Source organism: Indicator indicator, chromosome Z (genome assembly GCF_027791375.1).
Source record: "Indicator indicator isolate 239-I01 chromosome Z, UM_Iind_1.1, whole genome shotgun sequence".
NCBI lineage: Eukaryota > Metazoa > Chordata > Aves > Piciformes > Indicatoridae > Indicator > Indicator indicator.
Genome location: NC_072053.1, coordinates 7,577,435 through 7,601,877, shown reverse-complemented (window position 1 = coordinate 7,601,877; position 24,443 = coordinate 7,577,435). Strand labels below are relative to the sequence as shown.

The 24,443-nt window shown below is 44.7% G+C and overlaps 1 protein-coding gene across 2 annotated transcripts in view; it reads right to left on the bottom strand.

Annotated features, from left to right (window-relative positions):
- Positions 1-24,443, bottom strand: part of FAM172A (family with sequence similarity 172 member A) — a 341,242-nt gene that overhangs the window by 160,970 nt on the left and 155,829 nt on the right. For both annotated transcript variants that reach the window (XM_054397940.1, XM_054397941.1), the window contains one exon: positions 2,637-2,756. In XM_054397940.1, coding sequence (XP_054253915.1) covers positions 2,637-2,756 — 120 coding nt within the window. The remainder of the gene's footprint in view (positions 1-2,636; positions 2,757-24,443) is intronic.

Genomic DNA, 24,443 nt, shown 5'->3' with positions numbered 1-24,443 from the left:
TTATATATTATATTCTTCCTCTCAAGCATGCATCTCCTGCAGAGACAGCAGACTACAGAAGCTGACCCTTACTGAGACCATCTTGTCTCTCTGACAAAGCTCCTTTTTAACTTCTTACTTACTGGTTGCTTCCTGCGACGGATAAAAACTTTTGCTCAGCTTGTGATAATTTCACAGGCCCTGAGCACCCTGACCCTGGAAGCCCCAAGGTCAGAAGTCAAGTCCTGTTCTGAAACATCTGTGTGCTTCATATTAAAGTAGAACAAAGGTGAAGAAATATCCACCAGTGTGACAAGAGAAGCAGGAAAATGGGAATGACATGCTGGTCATCTGTTACCCATGCCACCTCAAGCCATTGAGTGAAGCGTGATGGAAAAACTCTCTGAGCACTTTGTGTAGGAAATACTCAGAAAGGTCTTCAGTTGGTTTTTTATTCCTGCCTTGTGATGACTCTATGTACCTCAAGACGGCTATCAGGAAAAACTTCTTCACAGAAAGGGTTCTCAAGCACTGGAACAGGCTGCCCAGGGAGGTGGTGGAGTCATCATGTTTAAAAGATGCATGGATGTGGTGCTGAGGGATGTGCTTTAGTGGCAATGGCTTAGCAGCAGTGGTGGGACTGTGAGCTCTAGGTGAGCAGTTGGACTTGTTGATCTCAAAGGTTTCTTCCCACCTCAACAATACTATGATTCTATGGTTCTACCTCTAGGTGTCTGGCAACTCAAACACTGTGGCTTTACAAAACCTACAGAAATTCTGCTCACATTGCACTTTGGATAGAACAGAACCACCTAGGCTGAAAGCCAGGGTGGCTAAAAATCACAGCTTGGGAAAGTCACTTCACCAGAGATGCTCCTTACCCTGCAGCCACACACCCAAAGCTGTGCTTAGAAAAGGAATTTTTCATCTTCCCTGATTTGGTCTCTTAAAAATTCACCTTTGAGACTATTTATTGAGCTGGTAATAAAATACCTGAGGAAATTGATCAGCTGGGCACTGTTCTTGAGTCTCAAATCTGTACACATCATACACATTTAAAAAATAATCTTCCAGTACTATTGGCCTTAATTTCACCAACTGAAAAGGTTTAATAAAAATCTGAAGTTGTTTCAATAACACAAGTTCTGGGTTCCTCTTGCTAGCTTAGAGCAGCAGAAGATTAAAACCACACACTTGTTTTTCATAACTAAGGAACCACTTCTAATAACTTTCAGTTATAAACTGGTGTGTTGTAGACCAAAGTTGTACATCAATGTCTGCTGACTCCTGGGTCTATAAAACCAATTGTAATGCATGTTTTCACAATAAGAATCATCATCCTCATCACAGATCAGCCTAGGGATCAGAGATCATCTCTTCCAACCTCCCTGCCATGCCCAGGGACACCTCTCAACTAGACTCAGCTGATCAAAGCCTCATCCAACCTGGCCTTCAACATCCCCAGAGAGGAGGCAGCCACAGCCTCCCTGGGCAGCCTGTGCCACAGTCTCACCACCCTCACACTGAAGAACTTCTTCCTCAGCTCCAGTCTAACCCTGCTCTCCCTCACCTTCAAACCATTCTCCCTTGTCCTGTCTCTAGACACCCTCAGGAAAAGTTCCTCTGCAGCCTTCCTGCAGGATCCCTTCAGGTACTAGAAGACATCTCTGAGGTCCTCCCAGAGCCTTCACCCCCACCTCCCTCAGCCTGTCTTCATAGTAGAGGTGCTCCAGCCCTTGGATCATCTTTGTGGCCCTCCCCTGGACTCACTTCAACAGCTCTGTGTCCTTTTTATGATGAGGACACCAGAATGACATTTTTTTGTTTGTTTTCATTAATAAAACACATCCTGATCACACCAGCACTTCATATTTAAGTGTGGAAACTGCAGTTACACCCAAATGATTGTATTCAAGTTCGTCAGGTGACTTTTGCATACCAGATGGGGTCAGCAAATTTGCCTTTGGGGAACAGGATAAAGGTTGGACAAATTGGATACTCAGCATTAGGAGCTGGGCAGCAGAGTCCTCTTCGCCCTACCTCACTGCAGGGTTTATCCAGAGGCTAATAAAAGGCAAAAAACCCCAAACCCAAGTCTTCCCATTAAATTCTGTAGAACTTTGTGAAAAACCTGCAAAATTAGGTGAAAGCCTCAAATTTCCCCTTGTGTTCAGTTCCAATCTATATATACAAAGAGGTGCATTTTTTTTAATGTGAATGTTCTCAGCCTTCACCTCCAGTCCTTCTGCCCCAAGGCAGAAACTCATTGGGTGCTGCCTTTCTTTTTACATCATGGGCAAGAAGGATTTACTGAGTTTTGTTTTCCCACAGTATTTCAGGTTCATGCTCCCTTGGGACCTTATTGTATGACCTAAAACCACAGAAAAATGCAGTGACTCGAAAGAAATCCTCACAGATCAGTATCTCACCATCAAAGCTGTTCCTAAATGGCTGCCTTCAAGAAAGTGAATCACAGAATCTAGGCTGGAAGGGACCTCTAGGATCAACTGGTCCAACAAACTTGGTAACAAAGAACCACAACTGGGTTTTTTTTACAGCTTTTTACACGTGTCACACAATTCCTTGTGGCCACAAAGGACCTAGAAGTTCCATGAAAGACTTAAAAGTGAAGAAGGCAATGGAGAAGTCACACTTACCAACTCTACAAAGGCAAGTCCACCATAACTGTGAGCCACAAAAAACACATTCTCTGCAGCTGACTGGGAAATGAAATGGTCCCAAACATAAATTGCATGTTCTTCAGGAGATCCATTATCCTGCAGGAAGAAATCATCTTTGTCATAATTACCTTTCAGAAACTGGCAGTTCTGTCTAAAAAAGCAGCCTGTTCCTACCTGTTAAAATGTTCTGTTGAAACAAACCTCAAATTAAAACACTCTGGTGTCACGAAAAACCCCGAAAACCCCACAAAACAACAAAAAACCCCCAACCCAGAACAGATTCGTTTGTATAAATAAAAGAAATTTAAGACTGTGGTTTACAGGCAGTGAAAACAGTTGCTTTATTTGTGGCTTATTGCAGTAAATACAAGAAAAAAAAATCATGCATCTGCAAAAATTAATTTTTTTTTGTCTAAATACCATGATGGCAATTCAGCTAAACAGAGGCATTCAAAGGAACTATGAAACCACTGCTCTGATTCTCTTTCTTTTGACAACTCTTTGTCAACCGCTCGCTCGCTGATGGTTTGTTTAAAGTTGTTAAGCCTCAGTCTGATAAAACAAACAAAACCAAGTAGGAACAATATAAATACAATTGCAGCCTTTATGATTTTTTTTTTCATATTGTGGGCCAACAGAAATCTGCCAAAGATTAAAATTATGTTGGTTTGATTTTGGGTTTTTTGTTTGTTTGTTTTTAGCTGCTCTTTTCAATGCTGCTTTCTGTAACGGCAGAGCGTGAGATCAAGCCTGGATAAAACACAGCTTGACTGCTTGCACATTAGACATCACTTTGGAGTCTTTGGTAGTTAGGGGAGTGCTTTTTCTTATCCTTGAACAAGAATTTGTGACCATCAGTCACTCTAAGAGTTGCTGAAAGCAATGGGGTGATTTACACTGATTTTAGGGCACTCAAACGCAAAGGTTGCGCTGTCGTGCCTCTGTCTTAGAGGCTCTCGGGAAGCCCTGCAAACCCCCTCTCTATTTCACTCCAAAAAGCCCTGTCTTTCTCATATTTCACTTATTTCTCAAGTTCTCCATATCAGAACTACAAATCTGACCAGTCTCAGGTGACAAGAGTAAGATGGTCTGCTAATTGTCCTGTCCCACCAGGACAACAGCACAACATTGCAGGTGTTTTCCAGGCTCTTTCATGCCAGAGAAAGCTGAGGAGTCAAGGTCATCACAGAATCACAAAATGTTAGAGGTTGGAAGGGACCTCCAGAGATCATCCAGTCCAACCCCCCCTCCCCCCACCAGAGCAGGCCCACCTATAGGAGGTCCCACAGGAATGCATCCAGGTGGGTTTGGAATGTCTCCAGAGCAGGGGACTCCATGACCTCTCTGGGCAGCTCTGTCACCCTCACAATGAAAAGTTTTCCTTTATGTTCATGTGGAACATGCTCTGCTCCAGCTTGCACCTACTGCTCCTTGTCCTATCACTGGACATCACTGAGCAGAGGCTGGCTCCATCCCTGCACATCTTCATCAGCATGAATGAGGGCACCCCTCAGGCTCCTCTGCTCCAAGCTAAAGAGCCCCAGCTCCCTCAGCCTGTCCTCACAGGGAGATGTTCGACTACCTGCAGCAGCTTTGTGGCTCTGTGCTGGACTCTTTAATGTAATCTCCCCAAATCTGCACACTTTTCCTCTTTGCTTTGCTCCACCCACAACTTCATACCCTGTGGGTGACTCAGATGCAGACCACAAAACCTTTGTTTCCTTGGGGAAAATAAAGCACAAACCAGCAAAGGCTGCTGGCAAACAGAAGATGCTAACTACATGCTGTGAATTACTGTAACTTCACCAAGGACATTGATGCGATTTAGGTCTTAGTCCCATTCCACAGCTCAGTTTGGGGAATTTAAGTTCTTCCAAGTGTCTAAAATCAATGAGAAGACAGACAACTAAATAACGTGGTGGAATCAGGCTTTTACTCCTACTCTCATGCCCAGATTCCTAAATAGGAGTGAGACGGCTACAAATCTTTATGGAACTGGACTCAAGGCTTTTAAAATAATTATGTGCTTTTAAATATTCCCCCCCCTAAGGCAGCAGCCATTTAAACAAATTTGTCAAAAAGCAGTGAAGTGCTCTGAAGTCTTCTTCTCAATCCTGGGCAGATTCTACTCTTGATTGGCTACGACAGAACCTAGCTTTAACTAATTATGTACCAACAATTCCACACCACCTTGGCACGAGGAAAGGGCTTGTTTTCTTTCAGCCCTGTGTTGGAATTTGGCAAAGGAGGTAAAGACTCCCCCCTCTGTGAAGAAACAGGCAGGTTTTCAAAAAAGAAATTTAATTAGAAAAATGCTGATTGAGTTATTAAAGATAAAGCTGAAGGACAACTTGAACTGGAGTTTCCTATGGGAAAGGAATGTAGCCTAATTACAATAAACATGGAGAATCACAGGCTCACAGGATGTTAGGCATTGGAAGGGACCTCAGAAGATCATTGAGTCCAACCCCCCTGCTAGAGCAGGACAACAGAATCCAGCACAGGTCACACAGGAATGCATGCAGATGGCTCTTGAAAGTCTCCAGAGAAGGAGACTCCACAACCTCTCTGGGTAGCCTGCTCCAGGGCTCTGTGAGCCTCACAGTGAAGCTGCTCCTCATGTTGAGGTGGAACCTCCTGTGCTGTAGTTTATATCCATTACCCTTTGTCCTATCACAGGGTGCAACTGAGCAGAGCCTGTCCCATCCCTCTTGACCCCCAGCCCCCAGATATTTATAAACCTTTATTAAATCCCCTCTCAGTCTTCTCTTCTCCAGACTAAACAGCCCCAGGCTCTCACACAGGGCAGTGCTCCAGTCCCTTAATCATCCTGCTAGCCCTCTGTTGGACTCCAGCAGATCCCTGTCCCTCTTGAACTGGGGAGCCCAGAGCTGGATGCAATATTCCAGGTGTGGCCTCATCAGGGCAGAGTAGAGGGGGAGGAGAACCTCCCTTGATCTGCTGGCCACACTTCTCTGAATGCATCCCAGGAGAAGGCACATTAAAACACTGGGAGAGTGTTTAAATCACTGGTTTACATAAAAGATGTTTTTTAGCTAAATATGCAGAAGATGCTTGTTTTTAAACACTAATGTTACTACTAATTCTCTTAACAGCTATTTTTTTTTCCACAGGTACATAACCCTATTTTAACATTCAGATGAAAAGCTTGGGGTATTTTTTTTTTTTTTGTTAATATTGCATTTTCAGGTGTTTTGTGTCAGGAAAAGCAAGCAGCTTAGGGTTTCTGCGAGACTACAACAGCAGCAAGAAGCTTCTGAAGGATTCAGAAGCTCAGCCCTAAAAAAACCCCTTCCACCAATTAAAGCATAACCAGGGGTCTAGCAAGCCACATCATTAGCTGCACTGCTTCACAGATCAGCACAGAGACTCAACACGGTTTTACAGAAGCAAAAAGAAATGAGCTAGAAGGAGTTAAGGCATAGAGTGTGACCGCAGTTTGCTTGGTTACTGCTGACAAAACAGCCATGGAACGTCAGGACAAATGGTGCTGCTGCACACACTCTGCTCAGCAAGGTAGTAAAAGCACATATGTGTGAGAAGGAGTCTGGAGGAGTTGTGCCTGCTTAGCAGAAAAGATATATGTTTTTTTTTTAAGAGCATCTGCTTGTTTTTTCCCCCTGGTAACCACATCTTAAACAACTCAGATGGAGAATAAACCAGTGCTGTGTCCCTATGAGAAACATCTGTCTGCAGGAGAGGGCACCTCTGTCTGGTCTCCTTGGGATTTCAAATTGCCCTGGATCCATGAGAATTAACCTCCCCTGCCTGGTCTGGGTTAAATTAAGAGGATAGATGGTGTAGTTTCCGTATGAAAGGTGACAGCTTCAGGCAGCTGTTGCATTCTTTCTTTTCAGCTAAACAGAACACACTTACACAGCACCTTGTTGAATTATTTGATAAAGTAGGGGCCTCTTGGTCATGCTTTAGATAATTCTCTATGTGACTATGGAGAAGGAAATGGAAAAATCACACCATGTACCTCAGAGGGCAGCTAAAGCTGAAAGCATTCCCATTTGTGAAACAGGCTGAGATGAGAAAAATTAACTCAAATTTCCAACTGCTGGAAATTGGGTGCCTATACCCAGTTCTACATCTAAATAAAGAGTCAGATTCTTTGGACATGTGGAAGTCATGGCTGAATTTCCTAATACCTAATTTCCAGTGGTAAGAAACTGGCCCAGGTTGCCCAGAAAGGTAGGAGACGGAATCATTCCAAGTCAGGTTGTCTGGGGCTCTGAGCAACCTGATCCAGTTGAAGATACTCCTGCTGACTGCAGGGAGGTTGGACTAGATGAACTTTGAAGGTCTCTTCCAACCCAAACCAGTCTGTGATTCTTTGAAAAAAAAAAAAAATTTATTCTTTGAATATATATATATATATATTCATATCTGTATATATTCCTAGAACATATGTTTCATATATATGTATTTAGATATAATTATATATAATTATATATATTTATATACAATTTATATATATATATATATATATATATATCTATTTAATATATATATAATTTAAAAACCCCATAAAATAATAAGGTCTCTTCCAACCCAAACCATTCTATGTTTCTATGAACATATATCATTAAAAATAAAACATCAATTGAAAACAAAACAAAACAAAACCCAAACAATACCACATGAAAAGGCCTCCATGTGATAATTAACCAATACACAGTAACTGAAAACCAGATTGCTGCAGATCAGGTACCTGCTTGACCTGATTTCTGCACCCCAGCTCCATGGTGCTCAGGACATGGTTGGAGCAGATGCTCTGAGTACAGCAGGCACAACCTTCTCCTGTGCTGCCATCATGCAACACCCCACCTGCCTCCATTTTTAATGGAAAGTTTTACCCTTTAATTCACTAATAAATTAATGTCTCTTTCCTTGTAATTATTGCATTTGAGTCTTTTTCACTGAAATAAGTAAATACACCTCATTTGCCATCGGTGCCTATGGTGGCCATCAGATATCGAACACCTGCCATATACTTGCACAGGGATTGACTTGGAGACAAAGGTGGTTAAAGGTCCTGATTAATTACAGGTGTGTGGGGCTAATCCCCTAGATACTCTTGCCACGTGGACATTTTCCTTTTGAACCAGAAGTGATCATTAAGTATTGGAAAATAGCATGACATTTTATTCCAGGTGGTTTTATTTCAGGTGGAAGGACACATTCCTGTGTGACCTGCCCTAGGTGGTTGCAGATTCACAGATTGCATCAGGTTGGAAGGGATCTTCAAAGGTCATCTTGTCCAACATCTCTGCAGTGAGCAGGGACATCTCCAACTAGGTCAAGCTGCTCAGGGCCACATCAAGTCTGATCCTGAATGTCTCCAACGACAGATCCTTAACCACATTCCTGGACCCTGCTTTGGCAGGGTGGTTGGACTTGATGATCTCCAGAGGTCCCTTCCAACCCCTAGTGTTCTGTGATTCTAAGATTCTGAGATTCACAAACACTGATTTAAGATCAGATTTCTTTTCCTAGAAGACTTGTGTTTTTGTTTTTGCTTTTTCACCCTAATATTAAAACCCAATATTTTTAAACTATGCAAAAAAAAATGCCTCACTTCTTAAACCGAAACAGTCCCTCCTCAAAAAATGATCATAAATGGTTAACATGGAGCTTTTAATTTTAATACCAAAACTGTAATCAAATAGTTTAATAGTACAATCTATGAAAATCATATGACAATGACTAATAAACTCATGTTTCTCACATATATATATATATGAAGCCATTTAATATCCCAAGGCCAGAACCTCTCCTACAGCTGACTGAGCTTGCAGTAGGGAAGAGGTTGTCTGCTGAGCAGTTGAACTACTTAGCCTCAGGTCAAGTCCACTCCAGCCTAGACTAACTGGGCTCTATTTTGTGAGACCAAGAATGGCAGCCCATGACTACATTGCCACACACCAACCCTGGATGTGTTTAAAGGTGCTTGGGGACATGGTTTGGGGATGAACTTTGCACAGCAGGGTTATCAGCTGGACTTGATCCCCAAGGGTCCTTTCCAACCTGAGTGTTTCTGTGTGATTTTGTAACTGTCTCAGGGTATAGAATCACAACATCATTTATGTTGGAAGAGACCTTTAAGATCATCGAGTCCAACCATTTACCCAGCACTGCCAGGTCACCACTAAACCATGTCCCCCAGCACTGCACCTACACCACTCTGAAGACCCTCCAGGGATGAGGACTCTACCAGCCTGGGCCAGGCCTTGACAGCACTTTTGGGGGAGAAATTTTGCACAATGTTCAATCCAAACCTTCTTTGGCACAACTTGAGGCTCTTTCTTCTCATCCTATTGCTATCTATACTTGGAAGAAGAGACCAACCTCTACCTGGCTCAAACCTCCTTTCAGGGAGTTGTAGAGAGCAATGAGTTTTCTCCTCAGTCTCCTCTTCTTCAGACTAAACACCCTCAGCTGCTCCTTACCAGCCCTGTTCTCCAGACCCTTCTCTGGACCTGCTCCAGTCCCTCAATGTCCTTCTTGGAGTGAAGAGCCCCAAACTGAACCCAGTACTCAAGGTGTGGCCTCACCAGTGCCCAGTACAGAGGGACAATCCCTGCCCTACTCCTGCTGGCCACAACATGGCTGATCCAGGCCAGGATGCTGGTGTCCTTCTTGACCACCTGGGCACAATGTTGGTTCCTCTTCAGCCAGGTACTTACAAGCACCCCCAGGTCTTTTCCTGCTGGGTATTTTCCAGCTGTTCTGCCCTATGCCTGGGGAGCTCCTGGGGTTGTTGTGACCCAAGTGCAGGACTCAGCACTTGGCTTTGTTGAACCTCATCTCTCCAGCCTCAGCCCACGGATCCAGCCTGGCCAGATCCCTTTGTTGAGGCTTTCTACAACACTCTCACTGAACTTGGTCTCACCTGCAAACTTACTGAGGGAGCCTCAATCCCCTCACCCAGATCATTGATGAAGACATTAATTAAGGAGATCAGGCCCCAGCACTGAGGTCTGGGGAATACCACTGGTGCCTGGCCACCAACTGGAGTTCACTCCATTCACCACCACTCTTAGGGTCTGGCCATCCAGGCCTATGCAGCATGGAAGAGAACCACACTTGTAAGAAACATTGCTTCAGAACAGGTTGTGTGTTAAGAAAACCGTAGAATCATAGAATCAGTCAGGGTTGGAAGGGACCACAAGGATCATCCAGTTCCAACCCCCCTGCCATGGGCAGGGACACCTCACACTAGATCCGGCTGGCCAGAGCCTCATCCAGCCTGGCTGCAGATTTAGAATTCTCTCTGTTATCTTGGTTTTATTTCTTTCAAAGTCCCCCCAAAACCCCAAAATAATGGTGGGTAAATTTATCCTTTGTGAGGGAAAAAAAAACAAACCCAAAACTAACAACAAAACAAGTAGATGAAGACAGCAGGGTTTTTTGGTCTGTCATTTTTTTTTCCTAGTACTGGTAGGAGTTGAGAGGTATATAACATTTTAATGTCTGGAGCCATTAGGAGTAGGCAGATAAGCAGTGTGCAGAGGGTGAATACCATGCTAGGTTCTGCTGCATTCAAGACACCAGGTTGAATTTACTCATGTAATACCACAGCCATTAATTGCTAAATACCAAGCTGAAAGCGATGCAGCAACCAAAGCCTTATCAACTATGCCAGATTCTAACACCTAGACATTGCAAGGTCTGCAGTTATGATGGACTACCTGAGTTGATAACACATGGAATTATCTAAACAACATTTGCATATTTGTGTAATTATTTCCTAAGGTTAATTAGCTCCTGCAAAGCAGCTTGCCCTTTGAGACTGCTTGCTGTGACAGGTTCACATATTTCCTGTTTCAATGCCAAATTTTACCTTTTTTTTTTTTTAAAGCAACTTGTTGCTTGAAAGTTAGAGATGGAGCAAGAGCTGGAGGCCTTGAACTGCTTATGAGGAGCAGCTGAGGGAACTGGGGTGGTTTAGCCTAGAGAAGAGGAGGCTGAGGAGAGATCTCATTGCTCTCTACAGCTCCCTGAAAGGAGGTTGGAGTGAAGTGGGGGTTAGTCTCTTCTCCCTAATGATTAGTGATAGGAAATGGCCTGAAATTGTGCCAGGAGAGGTTTAAATTGGATGATAAGAAAAATTTCCTTGCTGCAAGAGTGCTCAGGCATTGGAACAGGCCTCCTTGGAGAACTTATTGTGGCCTTCCAGTATCTGAAGGGGGCTACAAGAAAGCTGGGGAGGGACTTTTGATGGTGTCAGGGAGTGATAGGACTGGGGGGAATGGAGCAAAGCTAGAAGTGGGGAGATTCAGATTGGATGTTAGGAAGAAGCTCTTCCCCGTGAGGGTGGTGAGACACTGGCACAGGTTGCCCAGGGAGGTGGTGGAAGCCTCATCCCTGGAGGTGTTTAAGGCCAGGCTGGATGTGGCTGTGAGCAACCTGCTCTAGTGTGAGGTGTCCCTGGCCATGGCAGGGGGGTTGGAACTGGATGATCCTTGAGGACCCTTCCAACCCTGACAGTTCTGTGATTCTTTGATTCTGCAATGGCCATGCTGGTGTTGGGTTGGTGGTTGGACTCAATGATCTTCGAGGTCTTTTCCAACTGAAACAATTCAACGATTTTACTACAGACTTTACTGGGGCAGAGCAGCTCTGATCTCATCTTCAACTTCAAATTCATCCAAACTCAAAAAAACAAAAAAATCAAATCAAGAAAATCAAATTAGTTTTAAGCTCCAGTGACAGCTCTCTCCTTCTACTTTGTTTTTTTAAATCACAGTTGGAATCACATTTTTCCTGAGACAAGTGAAAAGTGAAATGCATACAAATGGGGAAATATGCCACACAACTGAATAGCTTTTTAACAATTTACTTGAAGGTGGTTTCTATAATTACTGCTTATCACAGCAAAACAATTTCTCCTCCTAGCTTGAGGAGCTACTGTAAATAAGTATGGTACATGTGTTAAAAACAGGGGAACAGAACCACATGCTGGCTGAGAGGATGAGGGATGGAGAAGGCTCAGGTCTCCCAGCTCCAGCCCTTCCTTGGAAATATGAGATCCTTGCTCATCAGCAGGACCTTTGCAGTTGCACAGAGCTCCTCTCATTGCCTCACTGAGCCTTGGGGCAGGCAAACTTCTGCAATTCCCCCAACCCTTTTGAGAAAACACAGACCCATTCATGTTGGAAAAGACCTCTAAGATCATCAAATCCAAACTTCTGACCTGCACCCCCATGACCACTAGAATCATTAAATTAAAATTAATATAACAATAAAAGCCATTCTATGGTGCTATGATAAAAACACAACCTAGGAGTAGCAGCCTGTCACTGAAAGCTTCCAGGATCAAAGTGTTTTCAGAGGCAACTGATATCTTCTGTACAATAAAAAAATAATTTTCCTGAACAGAAAACTAGATTAGAAGAAAATTCTGTGTTTGAAGGTCTGAAATGAACAGCAAGGGGATATAGCACGTTCCTGATGGTAGGCAATTCTTGATCACCATAACCTGACTCAGACCAGCAGCACATTTTGCAGAGTCCTTAGGTGATGGGCACAGTAAAAATTAAATGCATTTTTCACTGGAAACTTTCTAGAAAGCCACACTTTCACAGCAAGTTGATGCAGGTGTGCATGTATAGGTGTGTATGCTTCTATGTGTACACAGAAACCAGAAGGCACAGGTGGTAAATGCTGAAGATGAAGGAATGGGGAAGAATTTAATCCATGCTCCTGCCATGGCAAGATCTGTGAAGCTCTGAATTTATTAGGTATCAAGTGAGTTAGGAGGAACTCTGCCCCTTGCTTCAATAGCAGCAGAGTTAAAAACCAACTCTCTGAAGGACCTAACAGGCCAGAGATGGGCACTTTGGGTTTGCCATCACTGGGAATACCTCATCTTGTCTTGGGATAGGACAAGGGGCAGTGGATATGAACTACAGCATGTTGAGGTTCCACCTCAACATGAAGAGGAACTTCTTCACTGTGAGGGTCACAGAGCCCTGGAGCAGGCTGCCGACAGAGGTTGTGGAGTCTCCTTCTCTGGAGCCTTTCCAGCTCCATCTGGTTGTGTTCCACTGTCACTTGTGCTGTATTGTATGGTCCTGCTCTGGCAGAGGGGTTCGATTTTGATGGTCTTCAGGGGTCCCTTTCAGCCCCTAACATCCTATGACCTTGCTTCTCACAGCCCTGGTGCCCTCCTCATGTCCTTCTGTCACTGCTCTCCCTTCTCCTCTGCACTTGCATTTACACTTCCCTCCCCTTCATACCCTCTCTCTCGTTCCATAAATCTCAAATGAAAATCAAACAACAAAAGTGATAGCAACTCTCTTTGGTCCCCTCCTGTGCTGGCAGGACCTCTTTTTACAGCTACCTTATCTTTATCCTCCTCCAACAGCACCCTTATGAACCTTACCCTAAATGATGGTCATCACCTGCTGCATTTTCTTTACTCCTTTTGCAAATATTTGCCTTACACAAGACAAAAACAGTTTCATTTTGGTGGAGCACAATGAATCACAGAATCACAGAATGTTAGAGGTGGGAAGAGAGCTCCAGAGATCAGCCAGTGCAACCCCCCTGCCAGAGCAGGATCACTGAGGGTAGTCTGCACAGGAATGCATCCAGGTGGATTTTGAATGTCTCCAGAGAAGGAGACTCCACAACCCCCCTGGACAGCCTGCTCCAGGGCTCTGTCACCCTCACTGTCAAGAAGTTTCTCCTCATGTTCAGCTGAAATCTTCTCTGTTCAAGTCTGAACCCATTGTTCCTTGGCTTATCACTGGGAACCACCCAAAAGAGCCTGGCCCCCTCCCCTTGACACCCACCCCTCAGCTATTGATAGACATTGATCAGATCCCTCTCAGCCTTCTCTTCTCCACACTAAACAGCCCCAGGGCTCTCAGGCTCTCTTCCCAGGGGAGATGCTCAAGTCCCCAAATCATCCTCCTGGCTCTGCCGTTGGACTCTCTCCAGCAGGTCTCTGTCTCTCTGGAACTGGGGAGCCCAGAACTGGACACAGGGTTCCAGATGTGGTCTCAGCAGGGCAGAGTAGAGGGTAAGAAGAACCTCCCTAGACCTGCTGGCCACACTCTTCTTGATGCATCCCAGGATACCCTTGGCCCTCTTGGCCACAAGGGCACATTGCTGTCCCACGAAACCATATGATGGATTTTACCACCAGAGCAGCTGCAAAACTTCCAAAAGTGCAGGACAAGGTGTATGAGGACTTGAAGTCATGGAAACAGAACAGAAGCAAAGAAACCAGTCAGTATGTGATTTTTTTCCCCTCAGCTACTTTATTACTACCAGCAAAGAGGAGGAAAAGTATGGAAAATGCAGAAACCCAAACCAGGAAAAAATGTGGAAGCAAAAAGCTTGGAGATATATGAAGATGGAATGGCTCTTGCAGAGCCATTAAATAATTGTTTTCAGGAAGGGTGGCATGAGAGACTGCCTTCTACATTGGGATGAGTCCAGCAGTGTGAAACAAGACAAAAGGTGGCTGCAGAAGACGGCAGGTGAAGGTGACTATATCAAGATCATCTTGGTGGCAAAGCAGCCACATGACAGGGGTAGAAGACACAGGAACAAAAGTGAGAGTGGAAGCAGACCTGTAACAAATGTTTAATCTCACAACATGGACCTGAAGTTCAGTAGAGCAGGTTCTGCTAGTAGCACTGGGGAGCAAGGACAATGAGGGATGAGCTGTGGGTCACAGGAGTTATTCCAGTTGCTGCATCCTGAGTTGAGTGAGAAGGAGAGGGCTTGTGGTAAAACAAGAGGGGAACAGATAAAATCATAGTCGGCTGATGCTTTAGCCTTGGAGGTTTGAATGAAGGGCACAATCCTTCTCCCTCTTCTTCCATGGATTCTACCTGCATACTTTGCCATACTTTGTCGTTGGAACAACAAAACCCAGCAGGACGTGATCAGCTGTGTAGGTGGCAGAGCAGGTTCATGGTCACCAGTGTCTGGTGTAGCTCTATGGAAACAGCACTGAACCTGCAAAGGTTCAACAGGAAGATAATGTAAGTGCACTACTGGTGAGTGATGTTATTTTGCTCTGCAGCAGTGCTCACGTGCACTCAGAAACAGTCACATTTTATTTTCCCTTAGTTGTGACCTTAGCAGGGATCAAACCAAGAGCCGTTGGATGTAAAAATGCCTACCTCTTCCACTTACCTTACAGGATTAATTAGGGAAACAAAAAGACTATCACCTCTTGAGGGTGGATTGAGAATAGACATAGAGAAGAATTTTTTTACGATGAGAGTGGTAAGACCCTGGACCAGGCTACCCAGAGAGGAGGGAGATGCCACATCCCTGTAACCATTGCAGGTCAGGTTGTTTGGGACTCTGAGCAATCTGGTCTAGTTGCAGATCACAGTCTCACAGTCTCACAGTGTATCAGAGGCTGGAAGAGAGCTCCAGAGCTCATCAGGTCCAACCCCCCTGCCAGAGCAGGATCACTGAGGGTACTCTGCACAGGAATGCATCCAGGTGGGCTTTGAAAGCCTCCAGAGAAGGAGACTCCACAACCCCCCTGGACAGCCTGCTCCAGGGCTCTGTCACCCTCACTGTCAAGAAGTTTCTCCTCATGTTCAGCTGAAATCTTCTATGTTCAAGTTTGAACTCATTGTTCCTTGGCTTAGCACTGGGAACCACCCAAAAGAGCCTGGCCCCCTCCCCTTGACACCCACCCCTCAGCTATTGATAGACATTGATCAGATCCCTCTCAGCCTTCTCTTCTCCACACTAAACAGCCCCAGGGCTCTCAGGCTCTCTTCCCAGGGGAGATGCTCAAGTCCCCAAATCATCCTCCTGGCTCTCCCTTGGACTCTCTCCAGCAGGTCTCTGTCTCTCTGGAACTGGGGAGCCCCAAACTGGACACAGGATTGCAGGGGTGGTCTGAGCAGGGCAGAGTAGAGAGGCAGAAGAACTTCCCTAGCCCTGCTGGACACCTTTCTTGCTGCACCCCAGGATCCCATTGGCTCTCTTGGCCACCAGAGCACATTGTTGTGCCATGCAGAACTTGCTGCCCACCAGCACTCCAAGGTCTTTCTCTGTGGAGCTGCTCTCCAGCAAGGCAGCCTCTAACCTGTCCTGGTGCCTGTTGTTCTTCCTCCCCAGAAGCAGGACCCTGCCCTTGTCCTTATTAAACTCCATGAGGTTTGCCTGCAGCCAGCTCTCAGCCTGCCCAGGTCACGTTGGATGCAGCACAGCCTGAGGGGTGTCAGCCAACCCCCCCCAGATTTGTATCATCAGAACTTGCTGAGGGGACTCTCAATGCCCTCATCCAGATCATTGATAAAGATATTGAATGTCCCTGCTGACTGCAGGGGGGTTGGATCAGACGAGTTTTAAAGCTTCCTTCAACCCAGACCAGATATGATTGTTTTAAAGGCACTTTCTGAGATGGGGGCATGACATCTACTCTGGCAGAAGGTTGTAGCTACTTGTCAGCCAGCCAGGATATCACAACAGCTAAGCCTGGTCATTTGTGAGGTCACAGATATAAACAGCACAGCCAAGGTGCTAATTTGGCACATGTCTTTGGGAACTAATGCAGCAAAGTGACTGAAGGTTGTGTTTTTCATAGTATGGATCTCAGCCTCATTCCCAGATCTATTTGAGGTGATTCTTTTTAATTTCTTGTGCCTTTTTTATCTGTGAAGTGGGCCAGTGATGGAAATATTCCCAATATTGCTGATGAAGCCCTATCTTACAGTCAGCAGCAGAAAGGAAGACCAGAGGTCTTATGTGCTGCAGTTTAACCACACATTGTATTAAGGCAGAGAGTGGTTCCATCTCCAGCAGTCCCCACAATTTATCAGGGAAGCAGGCAGTCTTGACAGACCTGCTAAATATTACATAGAATATGCAAAATCTAATAGCTAAATAAAAGATGCAAATCAGTGGGCAGACTGAGATGGTATTTAAATTGCCACCACCAGTGCAGAGGGGATGAAGTGCTTGGGGGTAGGTGGTGATACCTGTGCCATGCCACAGCACAACTGCTGAAATTGTCAGATTTTAGCTAAGGCATGGCTGACAAATGTCTAGCCAGAGTTTTTTGTTTTGTTTTGGTTTGGTTTTTTTTATGTTGCATGTTTTGGGTCCTCCCTGGGGCCTCCGTTCTCCCCAGCTCCCACCGCAATTAGCATCCAAGATGACTTCGGATCCTGTCCCACTTTCCCCACTTCAGATGCAAGCTGGGCCTTCCCTGGCAGTGGTGGTCAGGAAATAAAACTCACAGCTATGCTATATATATGTGGGAACAGAGGGAGCTCAGATCCTAACCTCCCCCAGGGCAGCACGAGGGAGTTACTTTCCCTCTTTAAATCCAGCTTTCTTGCACACAAGAGAAAAAACAAAGCAGCTCCAAGCCAGAGAAGTTTTTCCAGCTAAGCCTTCAACTAACAGAGTTCCCAACTTAGAGCTGCTTCTGAATTAAAAAACAAAACAAAACAAAAACAGCCAAACCACTTCCTCCTCCTGTTTTCAAAGCTCCCCAACCACCTCCACTCAGTGAGGAACAAGCTGACCCTGGAAATCAAAACCCTCTTTCCACTCTCACGGCCATGGGACCCACCTCCAAGCCCTAACTATAATACTTCAGACCATGGTCTAAAACCATGGAGTGAAGTCATCAGTGCCCACAGGTACTCTTCACAGTGGTGCCAGTGGTCTCAGCTGCATTAATGCACTGCTGACCTCATACCATATTCCACTTTTGGTAAAGGTAGGTCTTCACAGTAGGCCTTTCAGAGCACTGCTGTGTCAAGATCTCGCAGCTGGTACAAGAATACAGCCTTGTGCTTCATGTGAAATTTTTTAAGAACTCAAAGTTGAGCACATTGAGTTTGCTTGTAGACCCATGCAAAAAGCAAGGAAAATAAAGCAGCAAATGTCATTGTTCCATCTGGCCTGGATCAGGAATAGTGTGGTCAGCAGGAGTAGAGACCTGTGACCATGCCCTTGTAGTGGGCACTGGTGAGGTTGCAGCTCAATTCAGTTTTGGGACCCTCACCACAAGAAAGACATTGAGGTGCTGGAGTGCATGGCAGCAAAGCTGGGGAAGGGTCTGGAGAACAGGGCTGGTGAGGAGCAGCTGAGGGACCTGGGGTTGTGTAGTCTGGAGAATAGGAGGCTGAGGGAAGACCTCATTGCTCTCTACAGCTCTCTGAAATGAGGTTGCAGTGAAGTGGAGGTTGGTCTCTTGTCCCTAGCATCAGGTGACAGAAGTAAAGGAAATGGCCTGAAATTGTGCCAGGGGAGGGTTTAGGTTGGAGCTTGGGAGAAATTTCTTTGTTGCAAGAGTGGTCAGGCACTGGAACAGGCTGCCCAGGGAAGTGGTGGAGTCACCATCCCTGGAGGTGTTAAAAAAACATGTACTGTGGGACATGGTTTAATGGCCATGGTGGTGTTGGGTTGACAGTTGGACTGGATGAGCTTGGAGGTCTTTTCCAACCAAAACATTTCTATGATTGTATGATCTGCAGGGACTCCACACTTCAGAGGATCAGCCTTTCTGCACAATGAATATTTTCTGCTGCAAGGTTGTTTAAGGGCTTGCCCTCAGGATTTTTCAGCTTTTTGTTAGAATTTTCAAGGCATTTTGTAACTTGAAGAGGTTTGATGTTTGAAAAGTAAACACCAGATCTTAGGCTAAATTACTTAAGTCTCAAAAACTTATTAGAGGATCATCTCTCTGCTTGTCAGCCATGGTAAGACTGCTTTGTCAAGCTGCTGTTCCAGTCTGGATTTCACAGAATCACAGTATATTACTGTTTGGAAGGGATGTCTGGAGATCATCAAGTCCAACCCTTCTGCCAAGGCAGGATCACCTATGGCAGGTCACAAAGAAACATGTTCAAGTTGGTTTTGAATGTCTCTAGAGATGGAGACTTCACCACCTCTCTGGGAAGCCTGCTCCAGTGCTGTGCCACGCTTAAATCAAAGAATTAAAGAATCAAACTCCCATTACCCTGCTGGAGTTTGGCATGTCCTGTCATCATCACCTGGTAAAGTGCAGGGAAGGAGACCAAAAAGAAGAAAAATTCAGACAAAAGCAGTTTCTTGGTGGCTCTTGAAGAGAAAACCTGGGGGTTGGTATTTTAAATGATGGGTTTGGGTTTTTTTTTCAGTGGTCAGGTGCTCCCCACTGAACTGGAAAATAAATAGTTAAAAGCCTTCCTTCAAAACACATATTGCTCCTGATTATTTGCAGCATGTTTATGTTGTATCCAAACTGACAGATGCAGTAAGAGTCACCTAAGCTGATTATTTTATCAGTAAGACATATAAATAAACACAAATATGACATTTGTCTTTTTTAGTCTGGGGACAAGAACATTGCTGACTCACTGAGAGGAAAGAGGTGCAGGAGAAGAGAATAGGAGGAAGGAGGGAAATGAATCAAAGGAAGTTTTACTTTTGCAAAAAAAACCCAGAAACTAATTTCCCTTTTAGCTCTCTGACAGACTTTTGGACTTTTTGAGCTTTTTTTGGTATTTTTTGTCCCCTTTCCAGATAACTTGCAAGGTTGCAGGTGAAGGAAGCCTGAATCTGAAGCAGCATCTTCTGGCAAACCAATTGGAAATCCTGCATGGGAAAGCTCATGTGATAATTCCTTAGACCAGAGCTGCTTGCACAGACAATACCTGGGCAGCTCACATGGAAATCCCTGTGTCATGATGCTCCAAGCATGGAGCATCTGCCAACCCCTGTGGCTGACCTACCTAATCTAATTTAATAGAATGGTTTAGGTTGCAAGGGATCTTAAAGATCATCTAGTTCCAGCCCCCTTGCCATAGGCAGGACACCTCCCACTAAATCTGGTTGCTCAAGACCTCATCCAACCTGGCCTTGAACACCTCCAGGAAAGGGGCATCCACAACCTCCCTGGACAACCTGTTCCAGTGTCTCACCACCCTCACTCTCAAGAATTTCTCTTAAGTAAAACTACCTCAGTTTGGCCAAAGAGTAAAAACCAACTGGTAAAACTACCCCAAGACCAGGGCAGCTGCACTTCAGTACAACACTACTGGCATGTATCCCACTGCTTCTTCTATGTCTCCTCACACTTCTTTGTCTTATCCAAACCACTTAATCTCATGGTTTGAGACCCTGCCCACAACATGTTTCTGCCTAACACAACACACATCACCGAAGATACTCTTTTGTGTGATCAAATTATGGAACAAAAGACCATTTCTAGAACAAAACCATCATCAGGTTGTACCTTTGCAGCTGTCTTCCCTGCCAGACATGTTTCTGGCAATTAACAGATTAATTGTGGGGGGCAAGCAAGTGAAAAAAAAAAATGTAACCCATTCTTTTAACAAAAAAACATAACCATTTTTGCAAGACACAAAGAGACATCATGCCAGTTGTACAAATGATGGCATGCACTTTCCTGCACACTAAAAACAAGCCCTTTAGAAATTAACAGATCTGAAACACTCAAAAACTCCTAATGGAAGTCAAGCAGAAGTGCTATTTTTCTATTTCCTAAAGTACTTAAAGACTATTTTACTTTCCAGTTCTTTCCATCTGTTTATATGTTGTAATGAGAAACAGACTCTTTTTTCTTTTTTTTTTTTTTCCCCAACCATGCTATTGCAAGAAAAATAGCATTTTGGCCAAGAAAAATGCAGATTTCCCCACCACAGGAAACAATGAATCTAACAAACTTCAACACATTTAAGTGAAACAACAAGTTAGTATTTTCATTAACAGCTATGGTCTCAGAACAAAGCTCAGCTGTAAAGCCTCTGTTAAAAAGTTTATCTCTCTCCCACGAGTTAAAGGGAATAGAAGGGCCTTGCCCTGTATTTTTCTTCCTGATGCCTCTGTCTTTATTCATAATACACACTCGAGAGCAGTTATTTAAGTGAAAGAAAGATTTTTAACAGGCTCAAAGCTATTTGATTTCTCCTCATAAAGAGAGCAAAGTGCTCAGTGCTTTAAGTCAACTGATACAGTATTTATTTAATGTACAGTTGTAAAGATTTGCTGAAGTGCCTTAATATGTAGTGTGCTATAATTAATTGTATTTGAAATAACTGCCACCAGCTCATAAAATAATTATCCAAGCAGATGACAAACACAATCTGAAATTCAGATTTGCATTTTCTGTTGGTTCTTGTCTCAGTAATTTGAAAAGTTGAGTGTTGAGCTACTCAAGCCTTAATTTTGCCTCTCAGTTTTCCTGCCCAGACCCAACTCTGTTATTTTTGTTTCACAGTAATATAAGATAGGAAATGGTCATTAATCCTGATGAGTCACTAAGCAACCTCATTTTCACAGCATCCCACTGTGGCAAGAGTTGGAAGGGACCTCTAGAGATCATCCAGTCCAACCCTCCTCATAAAGCAGGGCACCCAGAGCACCTTGCCCAGGATCACAACGGCCAGGGCAGGGGTTAGAATCTCTCCAGAGAAGGAGACTCCACAACCTCTCTGGGCAGCCTGCTCCAGGGCTCCAACACCTTCACACCAAAGAACTTTCTCCTCCTGTCCAGATGTAACCTCCTGGGTTCCAGTTTGTACTTCTTGCCCCTTCTCCTGTCACTGGGCAGCACTGAAAGAGGTTTTACCTGTGGCTTGGATCCTGCAACAACCTGGTGCTGACCTTTTTTATTAGAGCTTTTCTCTCAGATCAGCAGAGGCATTGGTGTTGGTACACCACTGACACCAAACATCATTAGACACCAGATCACCAGCAATTTTTTTCTAACACAGTGACAATTTTTATATTTTTCTTTTTTAGCAACTCAAAACACCCAAAGACATAACAGACAGCTTGGCTGTATTTTAAATTAGCACAAATGCTAAAGCCAGGAAATGCAATTCTCAGGGTACTGGAACAAAGGGTTTAGAGAAAAAAAAAAAAAAAAGACTTCTTCTATACCAGGAGATTATCAGGAGTAGACTGTCACACAGTGACCTTGCTGGTGTCTAGCTAATCTGACAATATTTGGCAGGGCATTGTTTCAAATCAATAACTAATTAACAAAGTACAAAAGAAGTTGCACTGTTTTTGAGGCTCCTTGTTAAAAATGGCTTCTGGTTGCACATGGGCAGAAAGGTCGCTTTCATGACATCTTCAGGAGCCTTTCAACATCTTGCCACTGTCAGATTAAATTACTTTTAGCAATTAATTGTCATAAGTTAAAACAGAAGCGCATTTGTTACAGCAGGTTGTCATAATGACATGGTGAGCAGTTGTTTTGATATGAATTTCTTCCACTGACCTTCTATCATATCTTAATTTTTTTGGTTGACCTAACTGGAAAATTGGGAGCAATCTTCTAGCTCAGGCAGCACAGGCCAAACATTGGGGGTCTCATTGAGATTACAGACTGAATAATAACAGAACAGAAATTCCAGAGGTAACTGAAGACCTTGAGAGTATTCTGTCTTCTACTGAACATGGAAGCTGTGATGTCTGTGCTGGTGGGTGGGATGAGAAAAAGAAGGCCTCAAAACCCCACAGGGGTGCAGCTTTTGTTACTGTTCCAAACGGTTCTCGATGCCATTTTAATCCTTTATTAGCCAACAACGTCTGTTTGACGTGTTTTAAAACAAGGATTAAGCGCATTCAGCATCTGCAACCTGCACCCATTCAAACCTTTGCTTAGTTCTGCAGGCTGGGACCTTATTGTGCTTTAATTAAATATAATTGTTCCTCCTGTTAAACCTCTCTGCATCACGATGCACTCATACTGTCCACTACGCAGTCCTCCAACACTTCTCACCAGACTTTGCATGGGCTATAAAACATTGCATCAGGATAAAAACAAGAAAAAAAAAAAATCCCAACAAAAGCCCTTTGTGTATTTTTGATGAAAGCTCATTCCCATTTCAGCTGTTTGATGGGCTTTACCCAGAGACTCTCTGAAAACAAACCCAGTTTGCTCATCAGCAATGGTGCACAGCCAGTAAAACCCTTCAGCAGAAGGGAGAAAGAAGCACTACTGATGGAGCATCTCCTCCTGCTTAGTATCTCAGGTCTTCTGTGAGGTTTGCTACCTCTTGCTCATTGGAAGAGAAGAATTAAGCTTGGGTGAGTGGCACAAGCAAGAGGTGGATTGCATTTGTGGGGTGAAGCTAGAGATGGGCTCATCAAGAGAAATGAACATTAACAGAAATGTTAATTAAGACCTCATGGGCAAGAGTGTGAGGACATAAGCCCTAGCATGGGATTTATGTGTCAATGTTATGGCAATAGGGAGGCTACAGAGGTGGCTTTGGTGGAAAGATGATAGATGCTTCCACCATGCTGGATGGAGCCTGTATCAGCTGGCTCCAAGATGGATCTGCAGCTGGCCAAGGCCAAGGCCATCAGTGACAGTGGCACTGCCTCCACATACTTAAGAAGGAGGGGAAAAAAAAGCCCTGCACAGCTTCAGCCAGACTGAGGAGTGAGAATGTGTGAAACAACTTCACAGGCACTAAGATCAGTGAGGGAGGGGGAGGAGAACCTCCTGGTGCTGCAGCGATTTCCCTGCAGCCTTTGGTGAAGACCACGGTGAGATCTGGGGTCTCCCTGCAGCACATGGAGGCAGACAGGGGAGCAGATGCACCTGGAGCACTTGCTCCAGTTGGGAAAGAGAGTGAGGGAGCAGAGACATGTGATGGGCTGACCACAACTCCCATGCTCCATCCCAGTGTGCTGCTGAGGGAGGGAGAAAATCAAGAGTAATGTTGAGCCCAGGCAGAAGGAAAAGGGGGGAAGGTGTTTTAAAATGTTTCTTATTTCTCATTACCTGGCTTTCTTGTCAACTGGCCATTAATTAATTTTCCTAAGTCAGGTCTACTTCAGAATCATGGAATTGTTTTGGTGGGAAGAGACCTTTAAGATCAACAAGGCCAACCCTTAACCCAGCACTGCCAGGACACAGAATTAGCCAGGTTGGAAAAGACCTTCAAGATCATCAAGCCCAACCTATCACCCAACACCATCTAATCAACTAACCCATGGCACTAAGTGCCTCATCCAGGCTTACTTTAAACACTTCCAGGAATGGTGACTCCACCACCTCCCTGGGCAGCACATCCCAATGGCCAATCTCTCTTTCTGGGAAGAATTTCTTCCTAACATCTAGCCTAAACCTCCCCTGGTGCAGCTTGAGGCTGTGTCCTGTCCTTCTGTCCCTGGGTGCCTGGGAGAAGAGATCAACCCCTACCTCCCTTCAGGTAGTTGTAGGGAGCAATGAGGTCTGCCCTGAGCCTCCTCTTCTCCAGGCTGAACACCCCCAGCTCCCTCACCTGCTCCTCACAGGGCTGTGCTCCAGACCCCTCACCAGCTTTGTTGCCCTTCTCTGGACACCACCAAACCATGTCCCTCAGCACCACATCTCCATGGCTTTGAAACCTCTCCAGAGATGAGGACTCCACCACTGTCCTGGGCAGCCTGGGACAGGCCTTGACAACCCTTTTGGGGAAGAAATTGTTCCTCATGTCCAACCTAAACCTCCCCTGGTGCAACCTGAAGCTGTTTCCTCTTGTCACTTGTTTTGCCCATGATGACAATTGCTTAGTGATCTCCTGTCCTTATCTCAATCCACTATTTATCTGGAGACTTTCAAAGCCCACCTGGATGCATTCCTGTGCAAACTACCCTAAGTGATCCTGCTCTGGCAGGGGGGTTGGACCTGATGATCTCTTGAGGTCCCCTTCAACCTCTGATATACTGTGAGACTGTGATTTTTTTTGTTGTTTCATTCTCTCTCCCTGTCCAGCTGAGCAGGGGTGTGTTCGAGCAGCTGGGTGGGCA